Source organism: Typopeltis vanoorti, chromosome 12 (genome assembly GCF_054136105.1).
Source record: "Typopeltis vanoorti isolate ZY-2024b chromosome 12, IOZ_Tvanoo_1.0, whole genome shotgun sequence".
NCBI classification, from domain to species: Eukaryota; Metazoa; Arthropoda; class Arachnida; order Uropygi; family Thelyphonidae; genus Typopeltis; species Typopeltis vanoorti.
In genome coordinates, this window is record NC_143560.1 from 24,837,027 (window position 1) to 24,861,197 (window position 24,171).

The 24,171-nt window shown below is 35.9% G+C and overlaps 1 protein-coding gene across 1 annotated transcript in view; it reads left to right on the top strand.

The window, feature by feature from the left end:
• The window catches only part of Chsy (Chondroitin sulfate synthase), a 43,003-nt gene that overhangs the window by 13,218 nt on the left and 5,614 nt on the right, over positions 1 to 24,171 (top strand). The window contains exon 2 of the mRNA XM_090401478.1: positions 18,183 to 19,069. Within this exon, the coding sequence (XP_090257604.1) occupies positions 18,260 to 19,069 (810 nt within the window). The 5' untranslated portion in view covers positions 18,183 to 18,259. The remainder of the gene's footprint in view (positions 1 to 18,182; positions 19,070 to 24,171) is intronic.

Consider the following 24,171-nt stretch of genomic DNA (forward strand, 5'->3'; position numbering starts at 1 on the left):
TATCATCATCATCATCATCATCATCAAATTCCTGCTATGTAACCTCAAGGCGTGTACAGGATATGACAGTACTATATGAAAAAATTACATCATTACTAACTTCCTATCGACAATTTTCCTCCAAATCAGTCTGTTACTTGTCAAGACTCCAACATTATCAGATCTTATATTTCTATCGTCTAAGGCACTGCCAACCTGGCAGAGAACACTTGTTTTGCTAATCTTTCCTCTCCCATTCTATTTAAGTGACCATACCACCTGAGATTAGCTCTGCTAAAGCATTCCTGGATGCTGACAATGTCAAGTTCTTTCCTAATATCCTCATTTTTAATATGATATTGCCATTGATGCCATCTGTTCACGCCTCTAATCTTTCTCAGGACTCTCATATCTGCGGTCTCTAGTCTTTGGTCAAGTGTTTTACTTCTGACCCAGCTCTCAGATCCATAAGTTAAAACTGGTTTGAACACCGTCTTGTATACAGCTAATTTAGTGTTCCGACTAATTTCTCTCTTATTCCATATGAATTTATTCAATTGACTTCCCACCATACCAGATTTGCTGATTCTGTTGTCTATTTCTATATTTAATTTACCATCTTCAGTAAAAATTGTGCCTAAGTAGCTGAAATGTTTTACTTGTTCCACAGGTTCTCCATTCACAACACAGTTGACATTTTCAATGATTCTGCCTATTTTCATTGTCTTTGTCTTTTTATTGCTGACCTTCATACCATATCTATTACAACAGCTATTCAGTTTAGTCAGAGAATCTTGCAGACTTGTAGCGGATTTATTTAGAAGTATAACATCATCCGCATAAAGCAAAGAGCTGACATTAACATCTCCAATTTTGATATCAGGTTTAATACCACTTTCCTTCATAATGTGATCCATATAGATAATGAATAACAGAGGGGATAATGTACATCCTTGTCTCACACCAGATTTAACATTAAACCATCTTCCTGTACTTCCTTCAATTCTAACAGCTGACTTACAACTCAAATAAAGACTAAGTATTGCTTGATATAATGCCCCATTGACACCATATAACTGCAGCATATTGAATAGCTTCTCTCTTGGCACCTTGTCATATGCCTTTTCCAAATCGACAAAACTTAAATATAAATCTTTGTTATATTCCCATGCTTTCTCGACTATTTGTCGTAAAGTGAAGATCTGATCCTGACAGCCTCTATTTGGCCTGAATCCAGCTTGTTCTTCACCAAGCTTTTCTTCCACAATTCTTCTCAACCGTTTCTCAAGTATACTGGCATAGATGTTGCTAGGAACACTCAGTAGGGAAATACCTCTGTAATTCTCACATTCAGTTTTATTTCCCTTTTTATATATGGGTACTATGAGAGCTCTACTCCAATCATCGGGAATTCGTCCCTCTGTACAGGCTTTCTGAACTATGCAGTGCAGCCACTGTAAGACTTTTATACCACCATACTTCAGCATTTCTGGTTGAATATCATCTACTCCTGCTGCCTTTCCACATTTCAAGCCTTTGATGGCTTTTTCTACTTCAAGTATGGATATGTACTCCTGACTGCATGCCTGGTCAGTGTTTTTTATCACTGTGCTGTCATCACTGCTTGTTTCATTTAGCAGTTTTTCAAAGTAATTACTCCATACTTCAAGGATATCTTTTTCTCCTGTTTTCATGTCACCTTTATCATCTCTAACTCCTTTTACAGCACTCTTTCCTCCATTCCTAAGCTTCTTCAACAGCCTCCAGAATATTTTGCCACCTTCTTGATATTTATTTTCTATATTCTTGCCAAAGTCCTCTCATGACTTTTGTTTAGCTAGTTTTACACACTGTTTAGCTTTCTTACATTTGTCTCTGTATTCTGTAAGAGTAAAAGCTGACTTATTTGCCAGGAACTTTTGATATGCTTTCTTCTTTTCCTTCACTGCCTCTTTAACTTCCTGTGTCCACCAGGGAGTTCTGATTTTTTTATCCTTGCACACAACCTCACCACATGCCGCTCTGGCAGAATCAATCAATGTTTTCTTCAGATTTGCCACTAAATCTCCAAGGTTTGATTCCTGTTCTCAAACTCTTTCATTTTCTTTTCAATAATTTTTCTGTATTTTAGTCTACAGTTCACATCTGAGAGCTGCTCAACTTTTATTCGCTTTAAAACTTTCTTACATGTTATTCTTTTCAATATGAAATTCAATTTTATCCTGCTCAAGACTAAATAGTGATCACTTCCAATTTCAAATCCTCTATACACTCTGGTGTCCTGCACCAGGGAGAAAACATCACTATCAACAATAACATAGTCAATGAGACTTTTCTTATTCCTAGCCTCTTCTCTCCATGTGAATTTGTGCACATTTTTATGTTGGAACATGGTGTTAGTAATAACCAGTCCATGTCCTGAGCAGAAATCCAACAGATATTTGCCATTATTATTAGCTTTGCTCTTTTCTCCAAATTTTCCCAAAATATTTTTGTATGTCTCACAATCATTTCCTACTCTGCTATTTAGATCCCCAACAAGGACCAACTTTTCCTTTTTCATTGTGTCAGTTGCTTTTTCTAGAGCATCAAAAAATTCCTCCACTTCTACCTTAGTAGAGCCTTCTGTGGGACCATAGGCACAAATAAGTCTCATTGTCCAGTTCCCCATTCTCATATTTGCCCACATTACTCTACTTGAGACTGACTGCCATTCAAGAAGATTAGCCTCGTATTTTGTGTTCAATACTATGGCTACTCCTTCTTTTCCTTGATTGTCATTGCCTGAATATAACATTTTGTATTTATTGCTTAGAAAGATCTCACCAGTTTTGGTCTTTTTTGTTTCAGTCACCCCAATTATGTCGATCTGGTACTTATCTAATTCCTCAGCTAGCTCCATTTCTTTGCCATTCAGGCTTCTTACGTTGATAGTACCGATCTTTAACTCTGGTGATGTAGAGTTGGGGTTTGTTTTCAGATTTGTTCCAGTAGCTGACTTTTCGCTGTTCGCCCTGGTTCCCTGGCGAAAACAACGGGGGCCTTGTTTAACCGGGCGACACCCCAGCCGGCATGAAATTTTGTCATGTTGTACCATCATTTTTTATTTTGGTTTAACCAATAAGAATACAATTTGGTCGGCTAAATCCCAAATTGCCAGCCCATCCTCGTTCGTTCAGTATCAAAGTAGATACCCAACAGGGTGCACCACGAGAAGGTGTGGATTGGACATTAGGTCAGAAGCCCTGGTCGGTTCTCCGCATTCCTTTAAAGGCTATGTGGAGGTCTCCTCTCAGTTATACAGCTTTGACCCTTAAGCACCCCATAACCACATTACAATAACCAAATCAGACAAAGGAAACTGCACTGTAGTAATGGATACAACAGAATATGAAAGCAAAATGCATGCACTGCTCCAAGACCAGTCTACATATCAAATCATAGATCGAGATCCCACTAACTCACAAAAGAATAAGGTGTGCAAGTTACTGAACAAAATCACTTTCTGGCCTAAAGAAATTGTCAAAAAACTCAAACCCATGCACGTTAAAGCACCCAGAATATATGGTGCTCCTAAAATACACAAACAAGGTACATCTTTGCGTCCCATTGTAGATAGTATAAACAGTCCTACATATAAACTAGCTAAACATTTAGCAAAATTACTAACCATTTACACAAACAATTCTCCCTCTTTTGTTAAAAATTCTACCCACCTAAAAAGTATTTTAGAAAACCACACCTTAAATAGTTCAGACCTAATGGTGAGTTTTGATATCACCTCATTATTCACTAATGTACCACTGATTGAAACACTTGACTTACTAAATTCACAATTTCCCCCAGATATATTTCAGCTATTTAAATTCACAGTACAGGCAGGTTATTTTACATGGAAAGGGAAAATATACAAACAATTAGATGGGGCAGCTATGGGTTCACCCCTTTCTCCCCCCTTAGCCAACTTCTACATCGAACATCTGGAAAAATTAGCTATCAACACAGCCACTCTCAAATCTAGTCTCTGGCTACGCTATGTTGACGATGTGTTTGCTATTTGGCCACATGGCCCAGACACATTGAATACATTTTTAGTGCATCTGAATAGCCAGCACCCTAAAATCCACTTTACAATGGAACTAGAAGCCAATGACTGCCTGCCCTTCTTGGACACACTGATCACACGTCTTCCAGAAGGTTCGTTATCATTTTCGGTTTATAGAAACCCCACATATACAGAGAGATACTTACACGAACAATCACACCATCACCCTTCTCAACAATATGGTATCTTAAAAACACTAACCCATAGAGCTAGAGCAATCTGTTCCAATGAAATTGCTCTCACTGCTGAACTTTCTCACCTACGTCAAACCTTCTTAATCAGTGGTTATGATCCCCACAAAATAGATAACATACTAAATGCTAGCCATAAATCCCCTCTATCTACCACAGAAGACTACAACAAAACCATCACCATCCCATACATTAAAGACACATCTGAAGAGATATCTAGGGTGCTTAACAAACACCAACTACACACAGTATTTAAACCTTATATAAAATTAGCAACTCTCATCCGTTCACCTAAGGACAAATGCACTCCTTTATCACATTCAGGTGTCTATGAAGTGCCCTGTTCTTGCCATCAAGCCTACTACGTACAGACAAGAAGAAATGTGGACATCCGCCCCAGTGAACACAAAAAAATATATCCGACACTTTCGCTATGGTAAGTCGGGTCTGGCAGACCATGCTTTGGATATCCCTGCATACAGGATCAATTGGAAAGAAACAAAAGTAATGCACAGAAGCTTCTACAAGTCAGAGAGGTTGTTCCTGGAATCAACAGAAGCCTTAAAACATACTCCAAACCTTAACAAGTATGGCTGTATAAATCTACCAAAGATTTGGGAGACAGTCATCCTAAGACCAAATTAATATTTTTTAATTTATATTTTTTCAATTTGAATTTTTTTGACTACTATTTCAAAACTTTGATTTTTTTTTTTTGATTTTTTTTTTTTAACCTAGATGGCACCATATTAGGACTTTAGTCTTGTGTTGCACGCTGCAATCACTTATACTAGCCCCCACTGTTACACTGGATTGTGGTTGTCTTCCATTTGTAACAAACTTTGTGTTGTGTGCTCTGAAGATGCTGGATATGATACCAGCGAAATATTAGCTTTAAGTTAATAAATAGTTGTACAGTTGTGTGTAGATGAAGCGAAGTTAGGAAGATGTTGACTTAAGTAGATTGTCTGAATGGGCAAGTTAGTAGTGTTACCAGTTCATTGTTACAAAACATAGGATTTTAAATGGGAAACAGGTGAGATGCATATTTTAAAATCTACATCTCATTTCAGTTTTTACAATTGGGGCAGGTGATGTATGGAAGAATTTTTGGAACAAGTTAGAGGACAGTTCTATCAGTAGTTTTTCATAAAGAAAGGATGATGATTTAAAAGTTATTAGCTGTTGCATTACAAATATAACTGGAATAATAGTTGTGGGCAGAATTAAAGGAACTTTAGAACTTGATAAACAAAGTTTCTCGTATAGAAGGAGAAATGTTTATTAGATATTAAATGCTCCCTTAGAACATATGTAGATGACATGCACTCACAAATTAGCATGATGAGTACATACAGGTCCAGTAATTATTATGGGTGATTTCAACTATGAGGACATAGATTGGGAAGAGGAATGAACGTAGTTTGGAAAGGAAATAGAATTTATACATCTGCTGAGAGATAATGACCTGAGGCAACATTTAATGGAGGTGTAAAATTCGATGCAGCATCATAATTTTTACATTGTTTAATTGCATCGATTTTACAGGAGTCACATCCGAAATTCAAAGAATTGTAAACTTGTATATAAGAGATGTAAACAATAATATTAGCCCGTATAAAATTAGCCCAGAAAAATTTACATGATTCTGTAAATAAAAGATATATGAGTGTGTATTTCAAAAGAGAATCCCTTGGAGATTAGAAGTATGTTAGAATTACTTACATAAGTAATACAAAATGCCCATCTGTATAGACCCAGAGGAATTACACGGGCAGAAATAAAGTAAACAGGTATCTAAAAATAGAAGTTTAGGGGAAATTAATTACCTTGGAGTTCCGAAATATATTTGATGTATCACTTGGTATAGGGTAGAATGGAAACCCATTGTAACAAAAGCAGTCCGACACCGCCATCAAGGTCAATAGCAGAAGGGGGTGGTATACATCAGAAGCTGTTACGCTATGCTGAAAAAGGGATTAAACTACACTTCAGGGAGATAGAAGTCGGAACTTTCTAGAAGGAAAGGAGTTAGCTCGTGATAGGTACGGGGATTTCAGACCTAAATTCAAAGTTTATGCGAAATATTTGGGGTCTAAGAAACTTTGCTCAGGGTCCAGAGAGGCGAAATAAAAAGGTCAGGAATCGACTATCGTGCATCGGGAGACGTGATGCCAGAAGAAGAGAGGGGAGGTCGATCCATGGAATCCCAGGTGAATTTGTGGAGGGGAAACGGAGGCAAAATCTTATAGAGTCTTGTGATCCGGCTCAGGAACCGGATCACAAGGCTTTGACCGTCAGATCATACGTCCTAGTGCCTATAACGCCGAAAGATCGATCTCCAGCCCTGCGAGAAATTCCAGAGGAGAATACGGATTCCATAACGCATCTGAAGCGATAGAGCAAGTCCTAACAATAGAGGGGAACCCAGAATAAGCCCGAAGAGAAGATACAACTAAGTGCAATTGTGCCTATGAAAGAATTAATGTGAGTTGAATTTTTTGTTGAAAAACTTTCTCTTAATTTATGATGTGAAGGGCTGTTTTGGATAGACTGAATTCTTAGACCCGAAGGATGTAATAGATTGAAAACTTATTAGCATGGAGTGAATCTGCCTTTTAGAATAATTTAAAAGATATTATTGAAAGTTTAAGCTTACGTTGTATTGTGTTGAATTGATTTAAAAAGAATTGATAAGAAAATTATAGAATTTAGAATTGTAACGGTGTGAGAAGTTAGTTGCTAAGTGAGTGTTACATTTTTTATTGTGAAAGTTAGAATTGGAGATTTTATTAGTCAAAGCATGATAATTTCTAGATTGTAAATGGGCTGATAGTTATTTGATGATTTACGTCTTTGATGTTTATAACATGCCTAAGAGTTGTCCTATGTGATGTTTTAATTTTGATGCTTAGCTTTGAGAGGAAATGATAATAACATCATTTAAGTGTATACATTGTATTATTGTCTTAGTGTGAATAAATATGTTTGTTTTATTTATAAGAAGTGCTGTCTGATCTTTTTAGCAACTGCACTGCTCCCAAATAAATCCGATCCTGTAAGCGGGAAAGAAATTAAACCTTGGTATGAACTTTATGTTAGGAGTTAGCCAAGATAATTAACTGTATAGAGGTGTTTTACTGGAGATATAATTAATTTCTTATGCCAATTAGAGATTTTTAGTGGCACAGTCTGGAATAATCAAATAAATTTCTAGAAATCTCAAGTATAAGTTTTATATATACTGAAAGTAGAGAAAAGGAATTAAGATTAACTGACTATATAGAAAGGTAATGGATAAGGATAAAGTATAATAAAGCTAACGAATGAAAATATAGAAGACAAGTCTAAAGAAATCGATAGATAAAAGGAAACAGATATTTTACAGAGGAGTATTACAAATTTTACAGAGGAGTAGAAATATTACAAAGGCGCAGTAACAGAAACATTAGTAAATATATAAAAATAAAAGATAGAATCAAAAAATATTACAGAGGGGACTCAAGGTTCAAGTGTGCTCGATCTGATCATTGCATCAGAGAACTCAACATTAATCAAACTAGTTATGCTGCCTCTGGTTGGAGAAAGTGATTCTGTATTCTTGACCCAGGAGATTGCCAAACATGTTGAATATAATATTAAGAAGAGATATATGTGGAATTACAAAGCAGGTGATTATGACAAGCCAAGGAGTCAACTTTCAGCAGAGCCATGGCTTTAAAATTTGGAAGGGAGGAAAGATGGTGGTGGTGCATAAGAGGTTGTTAAGGGATGTTTGAAGAAAGCAGTATCTGAATTATACCTTGAGTCAGAAAGATAAATCAGGTAGAAGTTAGGTGGATGAATAGCTTCATTAAGCAGGAGTTGCATACAAAGAAAAGGTTGTAGAAGGATTATAAAGGAAAAGCATGCCCATGAGCAGTATAAGGAACAGGCAAGAAGATTGACTGATATGGTAAAGAAGGCCAAAGCTGAGAAGACCAAAAGAAATCTTAGAGTTCTTTTGCTATGTAGCAAGCAAATTGCATCCTATTTACATGGAGCAGTCAGCGATAGAATTAGGCTAAACTTGCTGGGTTAATGCAAACTATGATAGATGCATTATGAAAAATTATGGATACAACTACCATGTTAGAGTAAAGCTTTAGTTTAAATAACGGTCAACTTGCATTACTTGATAAAGGCCTAAACTTCGTAGTAGCACCTACAACTGTTAATAAACTGGATGTCATAAAGCACATAGAAAGAGGCATTAAATCTCTTCCAAATAATATAGCTGATAAAATCCGTTTAGAAACCAGCAATGTTTTGAATAAAAAGAAAACCGTATGTAGCAATTTGACAAAAACAGAACTAGCAGCAATCAAGTCATTAAAAACTAATCAAGATATAATTATAACAAAATCGGACAAAGGTAATGTCACGGTCATCCTTGACAGATCAACTTATATTCATCAGATGAATCAACTAGTCACTGATAACAGCACCTATCAGCTTGTGAACTATAATCCGACCAACAGGATAAAGAAAAATCTGTGAAATTACTTAAGTCTGTCACCTCTTGGCCGTCAGACACCTTTAAATAATTAATACCCCATTACGCCCATTCTCCCAGAATATATGGTTTACCCAAGGTACACAAATATAACGTTCTGCTTCGGCCGATGGTTGAGGGAATAGACAGCCCTAGTTATCACCTAGCCATGAAATTAGCATCAACATTCAAGGAGTTGGTAGGTCATTCCCCCTCCTATATAAAGAACACACAACACTTCATAAACAAAATAAAAAACATAACACTCGGCAAAGATGATTTATTAGTCAGTTTTGGTGTTTCTTCACTTTTCACAAATGTCCCATCAATGACACAATTCTTCTTCTACAGAACAAATTTCCACCTGATATTATGGCTCTCTTTGTCCAGTTACTTCGTGTGGAATTTTACCTACAAAAAGAAGGTACATCCATGGCTCACCATTACCCCCCCCCCCCCCCCAATTGCTAATTTTTATATGGAAGCTTTTGAGCAACGTGCTCTTGATTCCTTTACTCTAAAACCTACAGTTTGGCTTAGATATGTTGATGATGTTTTCGTTATCTGGCTACACGGCAGCCAAACGTTAAACACATTCCTTAGCCACCTGAACAAACAACATGAGCGCATACAATTTACTATTGAAATTAAATCAGAACTCGCTCCCGTTCCTGGATATACTAGTCACACATCTTACCTCAGGCAGTCTATCATTCACTGTTAACCATAAGCTTACACACACACATGCTAACTCATATCACCACCCTTTGCAGAAATTTGGAGTCATCAACACCCTCAAAAACAGAGCTATAACAATTTGCTCATGAACAAGCTCTTAAACAAGAATTAAAAATTATTAGCAATACTTTATAAATAACGGATATAGCAAAAATACTATTAATAAAATTCTTCATAAAACTTCATCAAAAAGTAGTATAGATTACTGTAAAACCATAACATTCCCATACATTAAAGGGTCGTCAGAAAAAAATCAATAGACTCCTACATCATTATAATCTTAATGCCACTTTTAAACCACCTTTAAAATGAAAAAACATATTCAAAACCTCTAAGGATCCTCTCTTCCCCCCATTGGCACACACCGGAATTTATTGCACCTATTGCACCTGTAACTTACCTTATACTGGGGAAACTGGACGTACAATCCTTATTCGTAAAAAAGAACACAAACGACACATTAAATAATATAATTTTGGCGAGCAGGCCATCTCAGATCACGCTCTTAACACCCTACATCAAATTGATTGAAAAAGTACTTGTTCTTTGCATCATACAAAAACTTGGTATGAACGGAAATTTAAAGAAGCTGTGAAATTTTGATTAACCACCCTATTCTTAATAATAATGGGTGCTTAAAAATCCCAAGAATTTGGATGGCACATACTCAGCCCACTTAGTTTCTAGCAAACCCTGACTTTAGGACTCTAAGCAGTTTTTCATTTTTTATTGGCCACTATCCATACCAGTTGCAATTTATATGTATACTTATATAAGTAATTTTATTTTCTGTTTATATATTTATCTATTATTTTATGCATAAACATGTTACTCTCCAGCTTAATTATCTTTGTAACCTAATAGATAATAATAATAACAGGACTCCAGCTTTGATGTTATGAGTTTTTTTTTTTTTTTAACACCAGATCTCAGGTAAAGGTAAATAGTTTTAACGGTTGATCAGTAACTTTAGCATGCCATGTAGATTGTAGTGCAGCTTGTTTCTTTGTATATATATACGTATACTCCAGAAGATGACCTTAATGTGAACGTCGAGTGTATATATTTTGTTTTATGTTAAACTAAAGTTTTACTCTAACACAGTAGTTGTATCCATCATTTTTCATAATGTATTCTGATCACCATGTAAGCATGAAAGAAAGATATTAGCACTGAAGACTTTTTTCAGTACATGGCAAGACGGGAGAGAACAAGGAATTGCCAGTAGAAGTTGCTGTACAAGAGTGTGGTTAGTAAGGGTGTTTGGACTAGATTTTTTGCTTGGAAAGTGGAATAGGTTGCCAGGTGGTTGTGGATGCTTCATCAATGAATGAGTTTAAGGAGAAATGCAATAGGTATTGGGTAAATAATGGATGTCCCAAGACAAGTCTTCTGACTCCATAGAGATACATTTATAATAATAATCGTTTTAACTTCTCCACAATTTATTCCTTTGGAACCCAGTAATCCAAGCTTGATATGCAGTCATATCAAGGCCTTGTAAGAGGCAAAATGATTTCCTATTCCTTACATCTTAATGTTCATTTCAACACAATAGAACTTCACATTTTGATCCACCATAATTCCAAGATCACTAGCCTCATCTGTTTCTCCAAGTTTAATTCCACCAATATAATATGTCATTGTATATCTCATCATGCCAAAGTGCACTTTACACATGCTAACATTGAACTTATAGCCATTACCATTTGCTTACACTTCCAGCCTATTCAAGTCATTCTGTAAGTTCTGTATATCTGCAGCATCCCTGATTGCCCTATCTCTCTTTGCATTATCAGCAAACAATTGAACTATCAGATCTAATATCATTAATATATAGATTGAACAACAATGGTTCAGGAACTGATTATTGTAATATACCATTGGTCACCTTAATCTGGCAGATTCATTTTCTTCCCCATGTACCACTTTCTGGTATCTGTCCAGCCATCCACTTATCCAAATCAATAGTTGACATTCCAATTCCATGCTTTCCAGTTTATGCAACAGCCTTTCATGTGGTATTCTACATGCCACATGAAAGGCTGTTAGCAAAGCCCAACAGTAGCACAGTGTATTCCCCTTTATCCAGTCATTCATAACATTATTATAAAATATAAGCAAATTATTCAGCCTCCCTTTAGTATATATCCATGCTGGTCCTTACAACTTATAGCTTGTCTGTCAACCTATTTCTGTATGTGAGTTCTTACCAGCTTCTCTAAAACCTTCATAACCACTCCAGAAATACTGATAAGTCAATAAAAACAATCAGTCTTCGCACCACCCTTATGCAGTGGGATTATCACATTCTTTCCATTCCTATGGGATTTTTCCTAAGCTGAGACTGAAATTATGAAAACATGCCAAGGGCCTAGTCAGTTTGGTTGGCAGTCCTTTTAGTATACCATTATATAGCTCTGATATCATGCCATATGTAGACTACTGTATGATTTAGTCATTTAGCTTTCATTGCATTGAGGAGAATGTGGAAAAGGTCCAAAGAAATATCATCACAGTTGTTGGACTCCAAGTGTCTGCAGATTCTGTAAATCACATTAGCATTTTATGGTATTTTGTATATCACATTATCTCGCATCAGAGACGAAAAGGAGCTATATGAAAGATGTAAGTTAAGATTTTAGCAGATGAAAATATTCATAGAATTTAAGGAGAGGGGTGAGAGGCATAAGAGGCTTTTAGAAATTATGGAAATTATATAAAGAAATGGTGTTAGTCTTAGTGAAGAAAGAGTGAATAAGTTGCCTCATAGGGCAACAAACATTAAAGAACCTGCCTCAGCGAGTCTTGTGATTCTGTCACAAGACTCACTGGGGCAGGTTAGAAAATTATCATCACAGTGGTAATAATAATTTTCTAACCATTTTATTCAAAATGCATGTATTTCACAACAGTGATTTAGAAAAGGAAAGCATGTTGGCACATTTTAATATTTCAAGAAATGTTGTAATAGATATAATACCAGTGAAATATTAGCTTTTAAGTTAATAAATAGTTATTTTCTTATCCATCTGTGTTCATATCATACCGTGAAATCTATTACAACATGTCTGACGAACACATAAGCCTATCCATGCATATTTCAAGAAATGCTAGATGAAAAATTTTGAGAAAAAAATTTGCAATGATTTCGAAAGAAATATTTTAATAAATCAAAAAAATAATCACTTAAAATTGGCATTCAGAATAAAGTTGATATTTTAAATAGTAGGTTTCCAAATATCTAGCAGCTACATATCTGGAAACACACCCCAACTCAACATCACCAGAGTTAAAGATCGGTACTATCAACATAAGAAGCCTGAATGGCAAAGAAATGGAGCTAGCTGAGGAATTAGATAAGTACCAGATCGACATAATAGGGGTGACTGAAACAAAAAAGACAAAAACTGGTGAGATCTTTCTGAGCAATAAATACAAAATGTTATATTCAGGCAATGACAATCAAGGAAAAGAAGGAGTAGCCATAGTATTCAACACAAAATACGAGGCTAATCTTCTTGAATGGCAGTCAGTCTCAAGTAGAGTGATGTGGGCAAATATGAATATGGGGAACTGGACAATGAGACTTATTTGTGCCTATGGTCCCACAGAAGGTTCTACTGTGGAGGAATTTTTTGAGGTATTAGAGAAAGCAACTGACACAATGAAAAAGGAAAAGTTGGTCCTTGTTGGGGATCTAACAGCAGAGTAGGAAATTGATTGTCAGACATACAAAAATATTTTGGTAAAATTTGGAGAAAAGAGCAAAGCTAATAATAATGACAAATACCTGTTGGATTTCTGCTCAGGACATAGACTGGTTATTACTAACACCATGTTCCAACATAAAAATGTGCACAAATTCACATGGAGAGAAGAGGCAAGGAATGAGGAAAGTCTCATTGACTATGTTATTGTAGATAGTGATGTTTTCTCCCTGGTGCAGGACACCAGAGTGTACAGAGGATTTGAAATTGGAAGTGATCACTATTTAGTCTTGAGCAGGATAAAATTGAATTTCATATTGAAAAGAATAACAATTAAGAAAGTTTTAAAGCGAATAAAAGTTGAGCAGCTCTCAGATATGAACTGTAGACTAACATATACAAAGATTATTGATTAAAAAATGAAAGAGTTTGAGAACAGGAACCAAACCTTGGAGATTCAGTGGCAAGCCTTGAAGAAAACCTTGATTGAATCAGCCAGAGAGGCATGTGGTGAGGTTGTCTGCAAGAATAGAAAAATCAGGACTCCGTGCTGGACCCAGGAAGTTAAAGAGGCAGTGAAGGAAAAGAAGAAATCATATCAAAAGTTCCTGGCAAATAAGTCAGCTTTTGCTCTTAGAGAATACAAAGACAAATGCAAGAATGCTAAACACTGTGTAAAACTAGCTAAACAAAAAACATGGGAGGATTTTGGCGAGAACATAGAAAATAAATATCAAGAAGGTGGTAAGATATTCTGGAGGTTGTTGAAGAAGCTTAGAAATGGAGGAAAGAGTGCTGTAAAAGTTGCTGTAAGAAAGCCTAGAGATGATAAAGGTGACATGAAAACAGGAGAAAAAGATACCCTTGAAGTATGGAGTAATTACTTCAAAAAATTGCTAAATGAAACAAGTAGTGATAGCACATTAAAAATCACTCAACAGGCATACAGTCAGGAATATATATATACTTGACGTAGAAAAAGCCATCAAAGGCTTGAAATGTGGAAAGGCAGTAGGAGTAGATGATATTCAACCAAAAATGCTAAGTATGGTGGTATAAAAGTCTTACAGTGGCTGTACTGCTTATTTCAGAAAGCCTGGACAGAGGGACGAATTCCCGATGATTGGAGTAGAACTCTAATAGTACCCATATATAAAAAGGGAAATAAAACTGAATGTGAGAATTACAGATATTTCCCTACTGAGTGTTCCTAGCAAGATCTATGCAAGTATACTTGAGAAACGGTTGAGAAGAATTGTGGAAGAAAAGCTTGGCGAAAAACAAGCTGGATTCAGGCCAAATGGAGGCTGTCAGGATCAGATCTTCACTTTACAACAAATAGTCTAGAAAGCATGGGAATATAAAAAAGATCTGTATTTAAGTTTTGTCGATCTGGAAAAGGCATATGACAAGGTGGCTAGAGAGAAACTATTCAATACGCTACAGTTATATGGTGTCAATGGGGCATTATATCAAGCAATACTTAGTCTGTATTTGAGTTGTAAGTTGGCAGCTAGAATTGAAGGATGTACAGGAAGATGGTTTAATGTTAAATCTGGTGTGAGACAAGGATGTACATTATCCCCTGTGTTATTCATTATCTATATGGATCGCATTATGAAGGAAAGTGGTATTAAACATGATATCAGAATTGGAGATGTTAATGTCAGCTCTTTGCTTTATGTGGACGATGTTATACTTCTGAATAAATCTGCTACAAGTTTGCAAGTTTCCCTGACTAAATTGAATAACTGTTGTAATAGATATGGTATGAAGGTCAGCATTAAAAAGACAAAGACAATGAAAATAGGTAGAATTGTTGAAAATGTCAACTGTTTTGTGAACGGGGAACTTGTGGAACAAGTAAAACATTTCAGCTACTTAGGCAAGATTTTTAGTGAAGATGATAAATTAAATATGGAAATAGACAACAGAATCAACAAAGCTGATATGGTAGGAAGTCAATTGAATAAATTCATATGGAATAAGAGAGAAATTAGTCGGAACACTAAATTAGCTGTATACAAGACAGCGTTCAAACCAGTTAACTTATGGATCTGAGAGCTGGGTCAGAAGTATAACACTTGACCAAAGGCTAGAGACCAGATATGAGAGTCCTGAAGAAGATTAGAGGCGTGAACAGATGGCATCAATCGCAATATCATATTAAAAACGAGGATATTAGAAAAGAACTTGACATTGTCTGCATCCAGGAATGTGTTAGCAGAGCTAATCTCAAGTGGTATGGTCACTTAAATAGAATGGGTGAGGAAAGATTAGCAAAAGACGTGTTCTCTGCCAAGTTGGCAGGAAAACGACCCAGAGGAAGACCAAGATATAGATGAATTGATACGGTAAAATGTGCCTTAGATGATTGAAATATAAGATCTGATAATGTTGGAGTCTTGACAAGTAATAGACTGATTTGGAGGAAAATTGTAGATAGGAAGTTAGTAATTATGTAAATTTTTCATGTAGTACTATCATATCCTGTACACCCCTTGAGGGTACATGTCAGGAATTTAATGATGATGACATATCTGGAATTGGTCCCAGAAGCATGAGCACTGGTTTTCTTTTGGAAATTAAGATGCGTTGACTTTAAATCTAACATTATAAACAAGGTTGCTACAAAAGAGTGCCAGTATTTTAAATGCAAATATTTTTCAAACCAAAGTGTTGGTAGTTAGTAGTCTGGGATGTATATCTATCCATTCTGTTCTAATTATGGCTTCATTTCAAGAAAGGCAGTTTTTTATGGTATATGCAAAATTTAAATCTGATTTGTGTTCAGTAAGAATTTAGGTTAATCAGCCATGCTTACTCCACATGATGATGATGATGATCTCTTTTCTTCTTCTTCCACTACACGTTATTCCTGCTTCCTATGCAGGTCCGCGTGTTACTTAGATGCGACTTCTTGTTAGTACTACTCCCAACCGACCTGTCGCCTGGTCTGCCGCTGGTGGGGGGATATATTTTTGACTGTAGAGGCATATGTTTACGGGGCCGGTTTGCCTGCTTGCGGGATGAAAAACACCAGACAAGCTGGCGGAAAAACCCTACTGACCGTGCCCAAGACCGGCTAACTTGGCTATGCCTGAGGAAGATCCTCAAATTCCTTATGTCTATGACGGGAATCGAACCTGGGACACTCCTTCCCCAGGCATATGATTGCGAAGCGCAAAGCCACTAGGCTAACCGCGCGGACTTACTCCACATGATGATAAATGTATTAAATGGTGATATAATAAGAAAAATTAAATAAATAAAAGAACAGAAAAATGCAACACACGTCTACAGGATACCTGAGAATATTGGATACTTATTTACAGGTTGGGTATTAATGGCTAATGTCATAACCCATAGATAAAAAAAAGATTTTTCTGTATGGGATTTGCATAGCATAAACATGAAATGGATTAACTGTAGGAATTGAAGGAATCAATTAGAGTTGCAATATACTATTACTCTGGAAATGAAGCAATATACTCAGTTTACAGAGTGGAGCAGGTGGGATGTGTGCTAAGCTATTCTTAGTTGACTATGTTCATCTCAAATAATAATAAAAAAAAAAATCTTCATACTGAAAGCCGTTATTGCAGCAAAGAGCAGACCAACTCCATCATAAAAAATTTAATGGAATGAATATAGTACAAAAAAAAAAAAAATTAAACAGCAGGTTTGATTGTTCCAATATTTCATTTCTGTCACAGAGACATCATCAGTTAGTGGAAAAGCTAGACTCTGTGGATGTTGTTGGATAGCCTTAGCTGTTGAGCAGGAGGCCTAAGAATTAAAGTTGCTCAAATCTTGCAAAGTTTAACATAGTAATATTTATTATGATTAGGCCAGTTTATTTGCTGCTGATTCTAAGGAAAATCTTTGATGTTTATCTTTGTTGCAGTGAAACATCTGTGCAGCATATCCAAAGTATGGTCAGTGAGGCCAGACTGATCATAGTGATGGGGACAGATGTATTTCTCGTGTTCTTTTAGAGAAATGTTGGCAGGTCTCCCAGTTTGACCATAATAAGGTAATTTGCAAGAACAAGGAACCTTGTAAATGCCTGGAACAGAGAGGGGAGGGAGGGGGAATTCTTAGGAGAGCAGATAAAGGCAGCTAGTTACAAATGAGTTTGAAAATAGTACAGAGATTATATATATATATATTTTTAGAGTTCTGGTTATTTTTCCTGATCTATCCAAGATATAGGGAATAGTAACAGCATTAGTGTAGTCTATTGAGAGGGATATGAAAAGAAGGGAGGGAAAAACCAGTGTTAATCTTATAGCTAAAAAAAAATACTAAAATTCTATTAGACATACACATCTATTAATTTCATCTTTACACCAGATAGCTTCACAATCATCACATATATTAAATTGTATGAAATTAATATGCATTCAAATCTTTACATTTATGAAAACAAACTTATGTAACTCTGGTGTAGAGTTTCCTTCTCCTTAATGAATCATTCATCTAATCTCTCCTTTACAGGTTGGGCTCAATAACCTGTCATGGTATCCGTATATTGACTTCTTGTTAACTTAATTAAGAATGGTAGGTGAGTGGAATGAAGTGCCTGAGTATGTTGTGAGTACAGAAAGAGAAAAACCACGTTATGGTATTTCATGATTATTACTGCTATTAATTTCATTTATGGGGCATTGTATAAATAATTTTTTATATGATGTCTCAGCATCAGTGCTGATAGCTGTTGATTGCAAAATTCAGATCAGTGGAACAACCATGTGTTACACAAAACTGTCCTAGGAAAACGTAAAATATTCCAGACAGGAGAAATCAAGCTATTTATCATACTACTAGACTAGTACCATTCAGAATGTTATACACCTTACTATATTATTATTATTAGTTTTATCTATCATTATGATTTATCATATATATTTTTCTGTTTTTAGGGATACTGACTGTCATTCATTTTATCCAGTGGAAAAATTAATTACGAGAAAGACTTGCAACATTATGTGAATCAGAGATGGCAGAGTTAGTATGGTGTAGTTCTCGGACTCGTAAAAAACATTCCCACTTAAGTTTAGCCCTTGGACTAATTTTTGGATTTTTATTTGCTTCTCAGCTGCGTTCCTTTACAATTAATCATTACCAGAGATGTCCTTTTCATGTTGATGAAAATCCAATAATTAATGAGCTGCCCATTCAAAAAGATAACAAATCCGATACCACAGACTCCTTTATTGCTAGATCCATGCAAGATGGTAAACAAGCATTAATATTTATTGGTGTTATGACAGCACAAAAATATCTGAATTCTAGAGCCATAGCCATTCACAATACATGGGGTCAAACTGTACCTGGAAATATCATGTTTTTTTCCAGTTCTTCATCTAGAACAGATGCAAATATTCCATTAGTTCCTCTGCCAGGAGTTGTTGATACTTATCCTCCACAAAAGAAATCCTTTCTTATGCTAAAATATATTCATGATAATTTTTTGGACAAGTATGAATGGTTCATGCGTGCAGATGATGATGTATATGTACGTACAGATAAGCTTGAACTTTTTCTTAGATCCATAAATAGCAGTAAACCACAGTTTATTGGCCAGGCAGGAATGGGAAATAAAGAAGAATTTGGACAGCTGAGTTTAGAACCAAATGAAAATTTTTGTATGGGCGGGCCAGGAATGATTATGAGCAGAGATACTCTCCGTTTGCTAGTTCCACACATAAGGTACTGTCTTAAGAATCTCTATTCGACTCATGAAGATGTTGAGGTTGGACGATGTGTGCGTAGATTTGTTGGTATTCCTTGTACTTGGTCTTATGAGGTAAGAAGTTTAAACTGTTAAAAAGTGAAGTATGTTTATATGAATTTTTACATTATTTATACATACTGAATTTACAGAAAAATTGTGCAGAATATTTTACTGTAGATTCAGAATATTTGTAGATGTTCTTTTTCTTTCTCTTTCCTTCATCTGATTAGGTTGATTTCACATATTTTGAAGATGTGAGAGATATGTTGTGAAGATCCCTCTCCATTACAGCAGTGTTTCTCAAACTTCAGATATCCGTGTACCCCTTCTTAAATTTTCATTATTACCAAGTACCCCCTAATTAATTAAAAAATAAATTCATTCATTAATTAATTAAAAATAAATAAATTAAATAATTAAAACATCACTTAATTAAAATTAATAAATTAATTTAAAATATTAATTTAAATATCTATTTTATTTGAATTTATATGTTCATGTAAACAAAAAATATGATTTATTTTTAAATTTTGGTTCTCTAGAGATGTCAGACGATACACACTTATCAATTTCATTTGATCCAGATGCAATATCATTGTTTTCTTGTTGCTTACAGCTACTTGTATTTGCTGTAATTCTCTCTTTTGGGAGTTTTATAAATCCAATCTTTAACCAATGATCCATATGTAAGAATTTGAAAGCTAAAAAAAAATACTGTATTTACTCAAATATAAGTCTAACTTTTTCCCAAAATTAAAGCTAAAAAATTGTGTTGCGAGATATGTGCGGGAATTTTCGGAAACTAAAGTTTTCAGAAAAAAACTGAAAATGGTGCGACTTACCAAGAAGCTCCTACTCGCTATCACTACTTTTGGCATCGAGAACAGTTTCTTTGTGTGCATCGTCAAAGTCATCTACCCAAATAGCGTCATCTTCTTTCCCATTATTTCAAGCAAAAATTACCAGTAATTTACAAGACTTGTGATACGTAGAGCAGCGAAGAACTGCATATGATTGGTGCACTATTAACAAAAGATCACGCAAACCAAAGACAAATTAGCATTTCAACAGTTGAGTTGAAATGCTAATTTGCTTCCCTTCAACCGAATTCCATAATATCTGAAACACATTCACTATATATTTCTTAGTTTTAACACGTTAACGACGGGGGTGGTGTCAAGCAAAACCATATGTTCCACCAGCAACATATGGTTTTGCTTGGTCTATACAGCAGTTTCTGTTGGAGAGGGGATGTGATTCATTAGTTAGTGCCATTTTATCCCGGTTGTCTCTAATTGTACTGTTTGTTGAAAAATATGATGACTCCTTTAATTATGCATAGCCGAAAATTGCCACATACCCACTAACGACCTTTCACATAGCCCCCAGGGGTACGTATACTACACTTTGAGAAACACTGCATTACAGCAATAAGAAGCAACTGTAAAACTGCATCATAGCAGTAAAATGGTTATCAGATAGGGAGTAGGACTGATAGTAATTTTCAAAAGATTCCCGATCAGTTAGCATGAATTTTGCTGTTATCTACTCTTTTAGGACATGTCTGATGGATAAAAAGAGGGGGGGGGCGTGTAAGAAAACTGTTATAATGCTGTAGACTGTTTAGTCTCTATATATACATTTTATTTAAGAGCAGGGGATACTGACAGAAAACGGAATACTTTCTCTAGATGGAAAACTTTCTTTCAATTAATAAATAATTTTTAAAATTGGTTATTTACACCCCCCCCCCCCCCATTTTGAAAAGTTAAGTGATAGGTAAACAACCTGTTTACCTATCATGTAACTTTGAAATCTCTCGCTCTCTTTCCTTTTCTGAATACTACAAAGACTTCACTCACCCAGCTTTAATGTATTAATACAGTGGTCACCAAAGGGGTCGATATAACATTGTTAGGGGTCGATTCGGGGTCGACAGAAAAATATAAGACATCATTGTATGGGTAACATTTAATTCGGTTAACTTGGATTACCTCCATAACAAAAGACACGGAGGTAATGACAACGCAATTAAGAGCGAATCGTGGGATCAGTACCTCCAACCTCCATCTTACAGGTCCTATTCATGGACCTGTAAGATGGAGTAAGGTCATGAAAATAGTTACTGAGGCCAAAATGACGTATATTTACCAATAAACGGACATTGGTGGTTCGTGCCGGCCGGCGCAGTGGGAGCGAGATTGCAACACGTGCATGATTCTTATTTACTGATACTTAGAAGTATTCGATCTCAGTCTCATTTTTGCGCATCGACATACAAGTGAGCGTTAATGTTCTAAAATTCATCAACATACATATTATAATTCAATCGTTATTCATTCACGAACTAAACTTCTCTATGTTGAAGAGTTGAGCAGCGCTGGTAGTAGTACCAGTGATATTAATACCAGTAGTTTATTAATATCACTAGTAATAGTAATATAATAATATATACTATATTATGCATACAATAAACACTGTAACTATAAAATAAACAATCTAAAAACTCACATAAGCGTCTTTTTTGCTTGTCCTATTATAATTATGTAATAGTAAAATAGAGGGGGTCGATAAAAAGTCAAGAAACTCTTCAAGGGGTTGACGGGCAAATAACTTTGGCGACCCCTGCATTAATATTAATTTTTATGTCATCTTACATTGAAAACCTTCACTTAATAATTTTGGGCAGTAGATCATTTTCATCACTTGATGTGAAATTACCATTCTGTTTTTTGGAGACCTGAAGTGATTTGAAAATGAGTTCTGCATTAGATTTCTATAGAAGAGAACCAAATGATCTAACTCTTATTACACCCCTAATATTACTAAATGCACAATATGTTTACAACACTTTCTTGAGTGAGATTTACCTAAATAAAAATAAATAAATAAAAAAAAAATTCTAATCCTGATGATTAAATCTACTTTCCTTTCATAAATGAACATGATAAAATAGTATAAATTTGCAACCTCCTTATAGTTCTTTTAAAATATTTCTCTTATAATATTTAGCATATCCGCTCTCCAGCCAAAAGGCTGTGGGTTCGAATACCACCGTGGGCATGGATGTTTGTGATTGTCCTTGGAAATACTGGTGGTGGTGGTGGGCTGCGGTAGATGGCGTTGGTCTAGTTGCGGTCAGTTGGTGGATTGAGTGGCGGAGACAGAGTTGTAGAGCAGGTGCCCTTCCTCGATGAGTCTTAGGACTCCTTGGAGGTGTCTAATAATAATAATATACAGATTATTTTTATTTGTTTATTCTTAGACTCAACACAATAATATTTACTTTGAAACACTTCACTAAGAAATGCTTTGTAACCACAACGTCTATATTTGTAGAACAAGTGACTAAATGTTGTTTACTTGATGGTTATAATGTCCCCTTACGAAGTATTTTTGTTTTATTATCACAGGACCTCCATTAAGTCTAGGGACATATCGTGTGAAGTCAGTTCTAAGTGTCATAAAGTCTGTCATTGCCATGTCTTAATCATTCGCCATCTGCACGTTAACCACCTTTCCAGGTAATGCATCTCTACTCCCCCACACACACACATATATACACACACACACCTACCATGCAGAATCCACTCCATGTGAGGTACCTGTTCATTGTGGAGGGGATATCCCTATGATGATACATTGGTTTTTATGCTTTTCTTCCCATATTCTTCTCTCTACTTCTGGGTTTTTATTACTATCCTGTCTTCCAAATCACCATCACTGGGATCTAGTGTGCCTTGTCACCATATTTGCTGTGCAGTGCAACCCATGGACATTTGGAAAGGGGGATAGTAATGTCTCACCACTTTGACCTCTGCTTTGACGAGAAAGATAGTCATGGATGGATTAGCCAGAATCATTTGGCTAGTGGGCTTGCCTGCAAGGATCAAGGGTGTTGCAGTGGGTCTCCTTCTCCATGGACTGGAGACAGGGTCTAAGGCTTGCTGTGGCACCCATATAGCATCTGGGATAGTTCTGGCATTCCACTCCTGAGTGCAGTCATTGCTTGGAGAGTGGACATCCATTTGTGGCTGTTTGGTGGGTGGAGAGCTCTAGCACTGAATCCAGCTTCTCCTGAGAATGAACACTTCTTCCTCTTGTTTATCAGGGGACCCTCAACAAGTCACATTCACGTTCAGAAACCATATTATCATCAACAGAGAATGAAAGTAAGAAAAAAAACAATCAGAAGCTGCAACAAATACACCACTTTTCTTAATTTTAATTTTATTTCTTTTATCTTAATTTTACATTCAACAGGGGAAGATTTATTTAGAAAAATGTCACCTTCCTTCATCCAGAACAGTTCGCAAGATCTCAAAAATTTGTAAAGAAATTGCATTCAGGAGATATCCTTATTCAAGCAACTACAGTAGCACAATCAGAAAAGTTACTCCACACAACATCTATCAGGGGAATACCAATTACAATTATCTCCACAAAACTAAACTTTTCTAAAGGCATAATATCCAAGTGTAACCTCCTTGATGTTTCTGATGAATAGATAAGTTCTGAACTTAAGGACCAAGGAGTGACAGCCATAAGTGGAATTCTGATATGTAAGGATGGGGCATCCGGTTCCTACCAGAAACAACATTCTTACGTTCAGCAAACCAACATCTGTCAAAGCAGGATATCAACTGTCCAGTATGGTTCTATATCCCAAACCCCTTACGATGCTTTAAATGTCAGGAATATGGTCATTCTCAAACTGCCTGTCATGGCTCTGCCATCTGTGCCCAATGTGGTAGTAAAAAACAAGTTTGATTTCCTAGCTCTCCAAATGATTATTTTATTTTTGTTAGGTCTCTTAAGTCCTTGTTCCTTATTCTATCTATTCTGGATACTCCAACTCCTCTCCATTGCGCTTTGGCAAATTTGGAGCTTTTTTGTCTTTGTAGTGATTAGTGCCCAAGTCTGGGAACCATAAGTCAAAGTTGGCAGGACAGTCATATCCAGTAATTTTCCTTTTTAGGCATAGGGAGGTCCCCTTTCATCTGATGCTTCATTCTCTAGTAGCTTTTCCAAGCACTCTTGATTCTACACAGGATTTCAAGGTCAAAGCAACATGAGATGGAGATCATTTGTTGTTGTTATTATTATTATTACGTGACACCTCCAGGGAGTCCAAAGACTCATCGAGGGAGGGCACCTACTCTACCTCTCCATCT